This window comes from Hyalella azteca, unplaced genomic scaffold (assembly GCF_000764305.2).
Source record: "Hyalella azteca isolate HAZT.00-mixed unplaced genomic scaffold, Hazt_2.0.2 contig13225, whole genome shotgun sequence".
Lineage (NCBI taxonomy): Eukaryota > Metazoa > Arthropoda > Malacostraca > Amphipoda > Hyalellidae > Hyalella > Hyalella azteca.
Window position 1 is genome coordinate 107,040 of NW_025943154.1, and position 15,294 is coordinate 122,333.

The window sequence follows — 15,294 nt, forward strand, 5'->3', positions numbered from 1 at the left end:
CTAAAAACTGAAACAGAATAAGAAATTTGATGAATGCTAATTTTTGGTCCTACAAATTTATATCCACATTTATTCAGTTTTACACAATTTTCAGATTGTGTAAGCAAATAAAAATGGTTGCTACCATGAACAATAAGCAAAAAGTTTTCACTTTTATTATTGAAATGACCAGAAATAATAAGCTTGAGTAAGGATAAGATACCTCCAAAAGATCTGATCCTTCCAGAGGATCTGATCTCTCCAAAGGCTCTGATCTCTCCAAGGCATCTGATCTCTCCAAAGGATCTGATCTCTCCAAAGGATCTGATCTCTCCAAAGGATCTGATCTCTCCAAAGGATCTGATCTCTCCAAAGGATCTGATCTCTCCAAAGGATCTGATCTCTCCAAAGGATCTGATCTCTCCAAAGGATCTGATCTCTCCAAAGGCTCTGATCTCTCCAAAGGGTCTGATCTCTCCAAAGGACCTGATCTCTCCAAAGGATCTGATCTCTCCAGAGGATCTGATCTCTCCAAAGGACCTGATCTCTCCAAAGGATCTGATTCCTTCAAAGGATCTGATCTCTCCAGAGGATCTGATCTCTCCAGAGGATCTGATCTCTCCAGAGGATCTGATCTCTCCAAAGGATCTTAGTTAAACAAAGGATCTCAGCTAAAAAACAAATTCTATCAAAAAATCATCACTGGATAGAACCTAAATAATGCAACCCTAAAGAACATCCTGATTAACTCTGACAGCATTTACTGAAAATTCTTACAAAACTTTATGTGACAATAACAGAGAACGTGTTATTAACAGAATTTTCATGGACAGTGAACAGAGACTTGGTATCAATCAGAAATACAAAATTATATCAATGCAAAATACTTTCTGTAAGCACCATAGTTATCACGTTTTAATTCTCACTAAGTTTGAGCATGCAACCACTTAAGATGCATTGCATCAGTGATCTGGTAAAATGAAGTAAAAAAAATTGCAGCCAAGTATCAATCTCAAGAGAAGCTGATATTGATGGTAATTGTACATCTAGATCATTGTACATCTCTGGCAGCAACATTGGCAACTTTGACCTACTAGTTAGAACTTTAGCTAACTTAAGAATTTTGTCTCCATAAAAATTCATTAAGTTTATTTGATAATAGATCCTCTTGAATCAATACAAAGCCTTTAGGATACTGTCAAGCAGGTTTGTGGAGGAAGTGGAGCAGGTTTGAAATTTGACATATTCAATAAGGATCATAAAAATTAAAATCCATTTGCAACTGATAGTGGAGCTGGCCTCTGAATTGTTTTCATTAAAGATATAGTGAATTTGCTTGGCATTTTCTTTGTTTTTTAGATTCTTGGTTAAAATACATCAACATATAATTCAATCATATCAAAATAAAATAGAACATTTCTTGCAATTTCCAGAATGGGCATCTGCAAAAATCTGCCTATTTCTCCAATCTATGTACCTCTAAAAATTCTAAAAAAAATTATTGAAAGTTACCAAACTTGTCAAATAAGCTACCTACCATCAATGAAACACAAGTTGCCACTCTGCAGCCACTATATTCAACACACCAGCAGCCAATGACCACTGGACTGCAGTGGACTGGTGAAAGCAAGCAAGCCACACAATTTGTAAGGATTCCATTGCCATATAATATCCAAGCGTCTAAGAAGATTTTTTGATTAAGTTAGAAAGTTGTGGCTCAGTTTTGTTAATAAAATAATTGTTTATTTTGAAGGCTGGTGACATAAGTATGATCACTACTGTCACTGTGACAATGTTAAAAGCATTGACACTTGACAATTTACAGTAGCCAAAAATCCAAATTCAACAGTATGATGGATCAGATGTTGGCTCTTTTTAAGTGAATGATATAGCTTAAAAGAAAAAGTACCTAGCGTAGCTTCTAATTGAAAGAAGCAAATCCTGATGCAGCTCTGTAGTTGTACTAGCCTACAAGGGATAAGATAAAAAAAAGGAAACTGAGAAATCTTGCTTAAAGGGGGGGTCTCCCTTCAGATATATCTCCTAAACTATAAGACTGTTCAATCTTCCACTTCATGCACATATATAAATAATTGAAAAAAATGTGAAATGCATAGAAAGCTGCAAAAAATAGGGTCCATTATAAATCTCCTTCAATCGACATGCTAAAACATCAAGGGTATATATATCATTTGATTCATAACAAGAATATCAATTGGCAAAAGAAGCCATTTTTTTATTTCATTACTTTCTTATACAACTTTTTCCATTCCCCTATTTTTCACCCCTCTTTCTAGTTTCTCCAATATATAAACCCAACCAAGTAAAATTCATGAGAAATAGCACCTAGAATCACTAGATATGGCCTTAATAAATGAATGATACGTCTCTCAATACTGGTACTGTAGCTTGAAAATCATAGGAGGAAATAGATTTTCAAGATGGCTTATTATGGAAATTTTAATTGTTCAGGGGAAGCCAAATAAATTAAATGTTGAAAAAAAGGAAATGCTTAAAAATTTGAATGATACTGTGGCCCCAGCTTTTCTATTATCAATTACTTGTATAAATTGTGAGTACCATCACACATCTTCAACTTAGTCTTTTCCAATTTAATGCAAATAATAACCAATATACCTATATGATTTTTCTAATATATTTATTTAAATAGAATGGTTATTTGATAAAAGTTCATTACAGCCTTGTGGAAAAAAAGTACAGCATGTACATCCATGGTATCTGCTTTATTAAATAAACTTGGTTTTTGGCTTTAAAATGAGTCCAATTGCAATTAACACATTACAATTAACACAAATAATGAAATTTATACTTCATGTTCTCAAATAAAAATTTGTCAATAATGTTATAAATTAGACATTTTATCAAATGTAAAAGGGCCTAATGCAAAAAATAAAGCATTCAAATAGATGACGATATCATGACATTGGCTAAGTAAGCCACACTCAGGATGATGTATGTTTTCGGGGACTTTTTTAAGCCATTGTTGCGCGCAGTTGGCGCAACTTCTGGCCATCCCTGCTCGCGTGTGCAAGCGTGCGCGCAGGTACATTTTGTCAAGGGACATGAGACAGAAAACTTACAATACTCAATATGTGTTTAATTATCCATCAATAATCTATGATTTTCCTTGATATGAAAATTTTATGATAGGAAAAATCTAGAAATTTATTTTATAAGAGATTTTCTACAAATTTCTTATGGGAACATTGTTTGTTTACCTTCTGTAGACTGTCTGGACATGAGGCAATATTCTGTCCAGACGTGAGGCAAGTGGTGAAGAACCAAGTCCTCAGTAATTGGGCATATAAAGTAAACAAATATTAGTGTTAAATGACAGATTTTGCTTGTTCTAAATATATTATTAGTGCGCTGACAGGGTTATTAAAGGTTCTACGGTTAATGAAAGGAGTCAGAAATAGTTTCAAATCTTTTGTAAATAAAATATGTCTAGACATAACTGTCATCAGAAATTCCTAACATAATGGTATGGCAATATCATCTTTACAGACTTTTATGCAATGCTGATAAATTGTCATGTGTCATGTGATCTGTCTCTTGAAGCTATTCATATTTTATTAATATTTGTTGTTCCTCTACATAATTAACTTTTAAAGTTGCAAAAAATGAGAACTGATAATTAAAAAAATTGCAGTGCCTGTATTTTTGTATTCAATAGATTTGCACTGCACAAACCCATTCCACCAGCCAGGAGGATGTCAGAACATAACGTATTCCCAACATTGACATACAGGTTTGTACTATTTGCCAAAATCAGTCCTTCATTAGAAGGCACCAATCTCAAGCTATGTGGATTGTTGCCTTCTAAGTTCTATTATTCAGTTTTGTAATTCATTTCCAACCAAATTGTGATCTATGGATAATGAATAAATATTCATAACTGTGCCAACTCTTAGAACCTGAGTTAACACATTAGAAATCTAGTCAACTTGATGCAGATATTTGTTTGTGTGTGATAGCATTGCCACACATTTGTCTTTAAACATCTTTAGGAGCACGGTGCATGGCGCCATTTTGTTACCAATTATGGGGCATGGCGCAAATTGATAAAATTACAATAAAAACTCCCATGCATCCGGCACATCTTCCTGACCATGCCACTGTGCAGAGAGTGGATGAATATTGCAAGATCTTTGGCGACGCTTCAGTAGCTAAATTTTCGCCTTCAGAAGATCTTGCCAACACATTTAGATTGAAATTCTTGCATTTAATATATTTCTCAGTCTTCGGCCAACTATTTAGAAAAAAAGTAATGTTTCAGGTACGTTGGATGGATTACGATGCAGCAAAGCTTGTCCGGAAATCAGTTGCAATGAGTTCCCGCAAAAAAATGCAAACAACATTTTTTCGATTGCGTACGTAGTTTTGGTCACATTAGAGCGGTCAGACTGCTTTATTACATGTTCAGTTGACACTCGCTGTACAATCGGACTGTTTTTAGGGTAAAATTAGTTATTTGGGGTAACATGTGCATGCAACCTTGTAAATAAGTTAGTGGCTTGTAAATAGTTCTTCATTACTCAGCGTAAATGGCTTTTCATTAAAAATTACCTGGCGACGCATCTTAAAAATGGTCGGCAATGCTTTGGGCTTAAAAACCCATATATTGGCGACGCTGCTTCCATCTTCTGCGCCCTGGTGACCATGGAACGCAAGATGGGTCTTTTCCCTAGCTCCAAAGTAAGCTCAAAAACAGTTCAATTAATGCACATAATGATCTATAAATACATATTCAATTTAAGAAATCATTATAAATAATTGTTCATCTATGTTCATTTTATAAAAGTTCAAAATGGGCTCATCAAAAACACCATGTCAGCGAAAGCCATTGAGTATTTTTTCTATTGATTTTTAATAATTTTTCTTACAAAATAAAATAAAAAACACAGAAAATGTAAGTCCTTAGATTTTGAGGGAACTCAGCAATCATAGTGACAAACCTGGCCAAACCAGAGATTTTTTAGAATCAGTTCATTTTTAATTTCCTCATCTAGCCTACTCAGTACCTATTTTAATCAATTTATTATGTATGACAGTGCTGGTATCTGGTAATGGTATGAGGTATCCAAGATAGCCTAGCCTACTTACTAAGTTACTAGTACTACACAGTACACACTGTTAGTCTGGAAAAGTCCTATTTTTGTCTGAAATATCGCGGCTCTAATATCATATAATTTCAGTAGGTATGAAATCTCGCGGCTTGAATGTCATAAATTTTTGTTTGATTAAAAAATCGCGGTTTGCACTTCGCAAACATGTCATTTCATAAAATATGGTTTTAGAACCGGCAGGTTTTGTCACTGCGGAGCTCACACGTCCGCTCACCACAAACTCACAATCGTCAGTCCTCTTGCGAAACTCGCTGAACTCGCCTGACATGGCACCGCAGTTTTGTAAACATTCCCATATGACTGCGGCGACAGTAACAGCTGATAAAATTTTCCGCCAATATCGGCTTCACGGATATATAAAATTTATCATAGTTTTATTTTTTATTCTTAATTTTAAATTCAATGAATTTAGAAATGTTCATTTGTCCATATGCTTTTAAAATTGCCTATCCCCTTTGCATACCTGAGAATTTCGTATTCAATTTTTAGATGGTTGAAACGTGTGACCGAAAAAGCTGCTGACACCATTAAATATATCAACACATAAAATATTATTCGATAAAGAAACAGTACCATGCTGCTATTCGTCGCAAAACGGTCATGACCTAATTTGAACGAAATCAAATCTTGAACAAATTTTCAACTTATTAGGTCCATTGCTCTCTTCGAGGGTTCACGGACGAATTGGTAGGTATTTGTGTAGAATAGAATAGAATAGAAGTGTCGGCGTTGAAGAAATAGGCCCATGGCCTGTTGCCGATTCTTGAACTTTTCGTGACTTGATTCACAAGAGATCCGGCCTTTGGAACCCGATCTTTCCATAGCTGACGATTGATTGAGATAGCTGCTGGACTTATTGCCTGGTCCGTAATTTGCTAGGCATTTTAAGACTGAACATATGCTCCTGCATAGCTTCGTCTAGTCTGTTTTTGAAGATGTTCATACTCGGAGCTTCAACGATGCTATCAGGGAGGCTGTTCCACATGTCGGTGACTCGAAGCGAGAAGAAAGTGTGATCTGCTTGTAATTAAAATGTCCTTGTGCAATTCCTATAACGATCGTTGTGAGAACTTTATTTTCTGTTATGATTTTACGGTAATGGGGTGTCCAGATTACGAGTAATGGCATGTTCAGGATAGACGTAAAACGAAAACGCAACTTCGGTCGTGCCGGCTCGTGCAACCAGCTGGCGAGCTTTGATGCATGCATGGCACAGCCATGGGCAACGGAGACGTTTGTGTTGCAACTGTTAACGATCGTAGGTAGTGCGCCGACGTATGTTAGTCTTGGCTTGCTATGCAACATGAAAATTTTCAAGCAGTTACGCTTCAATCCACGTGTAATTAGGTAAGGAATGTCGAAATGTTGTTCAAGGGATTTCCCAAATTGCTAAGCTTAAGAATTTACTAAGCATGATAACGAGACATACTCTCAGTGATGTGCATTTCATCTTAATGAGGACTGAAAGTCCCCTAACAGGGATAAAGTTTTCACTAGCCACTATAGTTTGCATTTCAATGAAATCAGTTTGGGTTTAATTACGATGAACAGAACCTCTTGAATTAGCGAGATCAGCCTGTAAATTTATCGCAGTTAATTCTTGCCCCTACTTTCCAACTCCACGTTCCTATAGTTAATAATCTGGTTGGACATGAGCCATCTCCATTATGAAAAGAAGTCTATATGTACCAGTCAAGAAGGGAGAAAAAAATTCCATTTATAAATTCCACTTATAATATCTATTGCGCACGTTTACAGATTATGCAAACAGCTCGTGAAACGGCTATTTACAACAAAGTTTTTATGCATGGACAAATAAATATGAAGGTAAGTAACAACATGCGAACATAAATTATATCAATTAACATCGATAAGATTGGGATCAGAATATGTAAACTTCGAATGAATGAAGTAATAAATGCAATTTTATGCGCGGTGATTAAACTCTAGGATGGTTCTAAGTTTGAACTGTGATCAAGATTTAGTTCTACATTATAACTACCGTTAGACTTCAAATGCCCTAGGTTATGAGGGCGACATTTTCGCTAAGGCTTCGGACATAAACAATAATCCGCCAAAGTCGTCGAAACAAAAACAGTGAAGGGAACGGCGTTACTGGATGTTCGCTTGCGGGAAGTTGAAACGAGCGAAAGTGAGAAGTTCCTCAGAGTCTTCGCACACCCAAGGCTTGACATGATGGCAAGCAACGTCATGCCACTTGATGCCGTCGTTGTAGAAGTTGTTGAGGATGGCAATGCAAGCCTCATCGGTGCGGGTTTCAGAGAACTCGCGGTTGTCGGGCTGGGGAGCACCACCGCCTCCTGAGTGGGACCAGTCCCCGCGCCATCCGAAAGTGGAGTTGGTAGCTGGGATACGGGCGCTGGAGCCAGACCAGAACCAACCGTTCACGATGGGAGGCTGCAAGTCAGGGCGATCGCAGCCGTCGAAGTTGCACTTGCGCCCTGAGGTCCAGATGTACTTTACGTTGCCAAGTCTGATCTGCTCGTAGACGAAGTTAGCCTCATCTTGGGTCTCGAGGCTCACCAGATCCTGACAATGTTTCCTGTAGGAAGAAAGAAAACTTCAATTTTCTGCACAAATCAAGTCAGCTAGACGTGGCGGGTATGGTTCAGAACTCAATAGAATTCTTAAAACAGGCCTTTCTTTACTCCATCGTTAAGAAAATTTCAGTTCCAATGAACTATACTATCAGCACGTATTATCTTACATTTTATTTTTGCATCTCTTTCAATTTTTTCAATTGAGGAAATCTCTTACTTCAAGAAACCAAGTTCAACAATAACTTTCCTATAAATAATAGTTTTAATTCAAATTGCTTAAGAAATCTCCAACGAAAGATTTAATTCACCGTCTACGAATGCCAAAATTTAAAATTACCTACCCTGTCAGAAATTCATACTAATTCTCGTTCCGAAAAATCTAAAACGTGAAACCAAACCTACATTTGTGCCTTCGAGACAACAAAATTACTACTGCATGCGTACTCGTTATAGAGTTGAATCCTTTGTTAACATTATGCATGGTCCAATACATAGACGTAACCCGACGTTTGCGTCAAACTAACCTTCCAGTCTAGCCATTTCCAATCTGTGCAGGTCTATTCTTCAACGCCGACGATACTTTACTGTGCTATTTCTCTATAGGGCTAAAGCACAAATACAAATTGCACAAGGTAAGTATGGGAGTGTGGGCCTCTCACTCGTGGCCAACTCGACCCACTTCGCACTCTACGATGAACTGAAGTCGTACGTGGTTGCCAAAATGGGCACATGTCCCAGTGCCGGAATAACGGTTGCGCTTCGACAGGGAATGCGCCTACTATGCCGAACTTTTTGCTATAGAATGAAGGTTAAGCGTGGACATCAGAATTGCAAATTTGCAGATAATGGACGGTTCGAAGTATGATATCAAATATTTTTCTCACTTGAGGGAGAATAGAAGTAGGAACGAGTTTTATAAACTGTCAGTGCTAGTCGACAGCCTCAAATTCTATGGGCATGAGATTAGCGCATTAAGGTATTTCTTATTGTGGTATTTCAAGAGTTACAGAGAAGATGATAGACGATACTATAATTCTTGGAGAAGTTGCTATTTCACAAGTTCACTAGGCAACCGCTACATGGCTTTTTCACTGATTTAATCAGTTGTGCACATTAAATTCATAGTTTAGACATATCTGACATTCCAGGAAACCAATATTCAGACCCGAAGTAGTTAAATATTCACACGAGAAAACTGATGGAACTAACTTTGAAGAGGAGTCAACTACACTTAAATCTATTCAGATTTACGTTACTGAGATGAAACGGTAGAAAGTGCCAAAAGAAGAGGCAACTTCAGTGGCAGTATTCAGGTTACGTCGGAACGGTTTTCTCCTGAATGGTGCGCGCGTGGAGGCCGCAAGGAAGGTTGAGCAGTAACGGTACGTTTGACCCGAGCTGCAGTGCACCTGCATTGCGTCTATGCAACTATGTCTTGACGTCACTAACGGCATTCCCAACTTTCAGTATTTCGTGATACGCTAACATTCAAAGGATCAAACAAAACATTAGGACTATGCGTTCAATTTTACACTGGATACGAATGCTTACATTCAATTCGCCAGGATCATAATACCAACTTATTTAGGAGTACTCTATTGAGCAGAGAGTTCGTTAACTTTATTCACAACCATTCCATCGAACACAGTAACGAAGTTTAGCTCGCGCACACTATTTCAACCATTGCCTCTATATTAAGTGGAAATCATATTGCACACGATTCAAGGAAAATTATTATACATTTATTTATACATTGAATCCACAAAGAATTTGAAGGACTGTCCGAAATAATTTCCACTGATCAAATGGCATTCCTCCAGTTACCTGCAAATGTTGCGGGCATCAAGCCAGTCCCTCTCATGGTCACGGGTGGGCCCATGGGTCCAGGAGAAGAAGTAGTAGTGGCCGTTACGGAAAGTCGACGCATGCTTGAGGCGGTTGGCGCAGGCCTCGGCCTCAGGACGAATAAGTTGTCTTTGGGCTGTCGCAAGGGCAGCGAATGCTACCACAAGCAGTGCCACGGCACTCATGAGCTTCATTGGATCTGCAAAAAAAAAAAAAAAATCATGTTTGTTGTAAATAAGTGAGAACTTGCAAGTTTCACAACATTTGTTGCCTTGAGATAAATGGGACTAACTTGGAAGCTAGAACTTCTAAGCGACGATTCAATATAAATGTAATCTACGTTTCCCTTGTCCCCAAAACTAAATCTAAAAAGCGAGTATACCATTTTTCGCAGTTTCACATCGATATAGAAAAAGATTTAGACTGCACAGCCAAAGTAAGACACGCAGCCTTACAACTCGCGCTTTTACTTCAGACCGCACAACAAAATTACTGGAATATAAAAGCTCGATAGGAAAACAAAACTTTGCATTTTATAAGTTCTTTTTATTCACTGTACAGTAAAACGACTACCTAGATCACGCTCGCTTGCGCAAAAACCACAACTGAACAGTCGATAAACGCCAACGAATTTCACCTAGAAACAGATTCTACGCTATAATTCGTGACGTAAAATTGTATCGTAAACTAACTTCCTGTTCACAAGCGTGATTCAGCGTTAGATGGAAGCGTGGAGGTAAAAATAAATCTGTTAACGAGATATACGGAAGTTTAGAGCAGCTACAATTGATGCATTCGTTTCGACTTTACGAACTATTTATGAAATTTCATCAACACGACCCGACCCACCAGCGCTGGCCGACGGCCTAAAAACGGCTAGGACCGCGTATAAAAAGGTCTATAATTCATAATTTACTAGTAATTTTGTATTTTTGGATCAAAGAATTAAATTTTCCTTCTTTCCGTACTTTTTAAAATTCACAGAGGTAGTACTGCCATTATTAATTTTTCTTGACAAACACAATTAAAGAAAAGTAAATTGCGGAATTTGTCAGGTAAAAAGACCATGCAACGTGTTCAAGTGGTTCCTAAAATCAACAAGTGGGAAAATTTTTTGGATCGAGTCATTGCTCAACGAGAACGCTACTAATTATTAGTTTCGAATAATCGCTCGATTGGTAAATTTATCCTTCAGTTCAGTTCTTCAATAGCCTTCATTGATTTAAAACAGCAAAGGCATTTTCAATCCAAAGCTTGGATGAAATAGATGAAAAATGCATTACGCATTGTTCTGAAAGTCGGCCATTGCATCCGGTGAAGCTGGCCGATATTCAGTGGCGCCAGTACTATAAAATTAACCCACACGCCCGCGATGGTTCTCGTCCAACTTGTTACTTCATTCACAATGACTAATTTTTCGTTTGCGGATATCGCCACTGAGGCAATCACCAACCGCACCTACCATCCCACAAAGAAGTTTCTTACTCAAGAAGTAAATGCAATTGGCAAGCTCGCCGAACGCCTCAAGACAATGGTTCCCGCAATGGAATGGATTCTGTGGACACTATGAACTCGAGGCTATGAAACTTGTGCAGTCTTAGGCTCAGGCTGACAATGATCTTGAGGTGAAAGATCTAAGAATCCATACACAAATGAGCCAATAAAGTGATCTCGAAACTTTTAACTGGATGGGGTGAAACGAAGGGTGAAAATGAGGCCATTAGTGCCTAAACTCCTGGCATCAAACTCAAATATTGTTAGGTGAATTTCGCATTTATCGCTAGTTAAGAGAAGTGGTAAGTTTGAGATAACTACACGAGATGCATTGTAGTTCCCTTGCCCACTCGCCGAAGACCCCGCTAATAGAACTCTAGTCAACTGGCCATTAATAATCGCACGACCACTTTGTGCAGTAGGCATTAACTATCAACAACGATTAAAAATAGTGAATATATAATGAATTTCTATTTGCCATTTAACGAGAAAATTATTCGGCTTCCCAAGACTAGGCGATCTTGATCTTTGTCATTTACATAAAAAAATTTCATCTTGCATCTTTATGAACAAATTAAAAATGATGACTAGGGTTATGATTCACATTAACCATCTTGGGAATTAATTTCTCTTTGAGCGACTCAGCGAACGTGCAATTCTTTAGAATGCATCACCATTATCCACTGAAACTAGTTACCGAAAGTATCTCAAACCGGATTTTTTTTCCAGGGCACATTTTCTCACCATTTAAATTTCCTATCATTTGTCGGAAAACAGACCAATAATTTGGTCCCTTTGCATGGACCAATACTTTCGTCCATGCAGCCGCAACCCACTTTCCATGAACGCTATCTGATAAACTCAAGTCAACAATTTGCGGTTGTCGGGTCTTCGCATCCCGCGAACAGAGATTTGGATGATTGCTAACTTTATGCTTCTAGTGCAAAGTAACTGAAGATAAAACACAGTTGGCTTATTTTCAGTGAGCTTACAAAATTGATACACAGAAATCGAGTGGAGAAGAAATATCACAAATTACTAACTTGTTACAATTATAAATAAAAATTACATCAAACATTCGCTTATAAGAAAAGTTTTAGGCAGATATACAGGGTGGCAAAGGGAAGCAATATCGAAAAACTGTTGAATTTCACGTCATCTGCCTCTACTTCAATATCGCTTCAATGTAATTACAGGAGTCTGCGCGAGACGCATGAAATAAAACAAGTAGATGGAGCTCCGCCGTCAACTAAATGCATGCCAGTGAGGGCGTTGTCGCTTCTTAGCCCGGAATGGAATAACCTAGATAACCTGAACGATAATCTTAGGCTTGGTGGTGAAAGTTAGAAACCACGGAACCCGAAAACAGGTTATCAACTCGGGCTCTCCATCATCATAACGAGAGCAATTACAGCATTCCCTAGATGGGTAGGCAGGCAAACGGTTTGCAGGGAGATTTTCAGAAGTAATTATTCGCCTTCAACTGGGGGTGAAGATGAATGCTGAGGAAGCATAATCGGAAATACTCATTCGACAAAAAAACTTTCGTCCAAATTCTTTGGAAGCAGTCTCGAAAAATTACATTTTCACTATCAATGAACGTATGCCCCGTGCTGTAAAATTGACAATCTTTATATATACGATCTATTGAACTCAAAGCTTTCAGAGACTACAAAGAAAACCTTCTAAAGCCGAAGAAACCGAAATTTGAAGTCAAGTTTCTGGTCTCGGCCTGCAAGAACACAACCTGGAGGAAAGCGAAATAGGTAAATTCTCCAGAATGTGGGAGCAGCTTCCGTGGGACGATTGGTCAGTTGAGACGGGCCGAGGTCAAAGAAAGTTGGGCACTTGGTATGTTTGAGGTTCGACGATTCCCCATATAGCCGTGTGCCAATTCATCCGCGGGCTAAACCCCGAAAGTTAGTGCGCTTTGACCTTCTGGCACGCAAGTAGCTTTACATCATAATCAGAATGTGCATTACAACCAAATTATACAATTGAAAATGACCATGAACAAAGCACTTCCGTAAGAAACGCAGAATATATTGTGCAAATAGAATTTGGAACCCGTTCCTACGGCAGCCATAATGTAACTTGTCTCATTATTTAGAGGTTCACAAAACGACAGGAAGGGTAGCAAAGAAGGCAAGAGAGACCCAGCCCTTAATAATGTCAACAAGATTTCCCTACCATTACCAACAGTAACAACATTGGAAGGTAGGTGAGAAATTGTACCAAGACCGAGGCTGACAATAGAAGTGATGCCGGCACCGGAGAAACCGACGAGAAAGTCTAACATTCCTGGAAGACTAAGAGCCGCGGTATTAAGCACACTGCCGGATGCAGCACACATAGGCAATGTGCCTGATGTGGGCATTCAACACATATTCATGCAAGAGAGCCAGTAGTGCTATTCAACTGCGTTTAGTGCACCGAGAGGCTACGGTATCTTGAGGTCCCTCTGGAGTCGAGACTTCCATTTAGCATAAAATTGGACGTTCAGTCCTTGGCCACTCTCAACCCTATAAAAATGTTAACATTTTTCTGTAAGAACAAGCTGATAATTATCAGAGATCAATGTGCTGAGCCTCCCGTGTTAAATAAAATCAGACACGCTGTGACGGTTACACGTACAAATAATATTTTAGTTCACGTTTCTAGCTTTACGAATCTATATTGATTTCGATTAAAATATTGACACCAGAGTGCGACGCAGAGTTTGTTCAAACCGTTGTTAACCGAGTTCAAATGATCGTCTTCTTAACCGTCTTCAAAGTTATTGGGTCAGGAAATATTTCGGGGCTATATCCACTACATAATCGAAAAGCCTGAATGAGATGAGCCTCCCGAGATTTATTCCCGTAGCCTAGGACGCAAAAAATAAAAAAATGATCCACATGCATTACTCGACATGACATTCAGATGTCAGAGTTAGATGGTTAGATTAGTTTGGTTGCGAGAATGCAGCCACAGGAAACTGACGTTACTCAGAGGAAATGGATTTGATGGAATAGCTTAAAGTTGCTCAATTGAAGGGTGGAATGTTACAAAACGGATGCATGTCATACTGATACTGGTGAGCTTAACCCTATCCTATAGGTAGCTGCATTGCAGAGATGGCCAGGGAAGCACCAGTTCGACACAAATAGAATAATTGTGATGAAATTAATGAAAATTAGTCATCATTCATTATTTTTCCATTACCCAAATCCTTCAAGGATTCCTTATACCTTTGAAGAAACAACCAGGTTGTCATTTCTGGCAAGATGTGGCCCATAAACAGTAGCAATATAATGAATAAGCAGTTAGGCTATACCTTCTGTATTCCACCACGATGTCCTCTACTCTTTATGTACACTACAGGAAGCAAATAAATTCGTGTTTTAGGGGCTTTGTGCTTCAAAAATTACAGCTGGGCAACTTTTACCAAATACCAGACTTGCCGACGGTAGAACATCGAAACCTTAAACTTGCAAATATTAGTTCAAATAAGCATTAAATTACACTATGCGAATATTCTCCGTTTGAAGACGGTTCACAGTCACGCCTTTTCATTCACAAATCAGCCGTCGCCATTAATTAGGGACGGAGATATGAAATCCTAACCAAATAGCTGATCAATAATGTTAGCATTCGTCCCAAGTTCTGATTCTGCCTATTACACATCTAATTAGCCTATTAGCACAAAATGATGCAATGCATAACTAATTAATTCAAGGATAGAATAAACTTAGGAGATTCTACGGAGAAGTAATCGCCTACAAGCCGTGCGTAACTTTAAAATACTCCTACCTTATTTTTTCACTTCTAAACTGTAAGAAGAGAGAGCGTCGTGTAGAACACACCCCCTGAGCTGCACCACTAGACTGCCTGAACTGAAGGCTTCACACTACACACTGAGCAGAGTGAGCGCACCTGTGCCTTATATACTCTTCAACACAGGGTGGGGAGGATGGGGTGGGGAGAAAAAGGAGAGGTCGAAGGATGTTCCAATGCTAAAAAGGATAAAAACAATACAGGCATCAAAATGGCAGATTTTGAAAGGCTTCAGTCAAAGATTGGTAATTTTGATACGACCACTTTTTGCAATTTGTTTAGAAAAGTTATTGGAACAGTTTGTGAGTGTTCCAATTTGTACATTTCGAGTTCATAAAATTTAAATTTATGCATAGAATGACGCAGAGTAAACTGATGAAAATGTTCTACAATTACCATTCAAGAGCATAAAGAATCAAATACGTTCATACAGGTGAGGTGACTATTAA

At 38.4% G+C, this 15,294-nt stretch overlaps 1 protein-coding gene across 1 annotated transcript; it reads right to left on the minus strand.

Moving 5' to 3' along the window:
- Positions 1 to 6,845: 6,845 nt before the first annotated feature.
- Positions 6,846 to 14,922, minus strand: LOC108665019. Its single transcript, XM_018151731.2, has 3 exons — positions 14,822 to 14,922; positions 9,515 to 9,734; positions 6,846 to 7,692 (listed from the first exon to the last, which is right to left on the minus strand). Exons 2-3 carry the CDS (start codon positions 9,727 to 9,729, stop codon positions 7,242 to 7,244), a joined length of 666 nt encoding a protein of 221 aa, XP_018007220.1. The 5' UTR covers positions 9,730 to 9,734; positions 14,822 to 14,922; the 3' UTR covers positions 6,846 to 7,241.
- Positions 14,923 to 15,294: the final 372 nt, after the last annotated feature.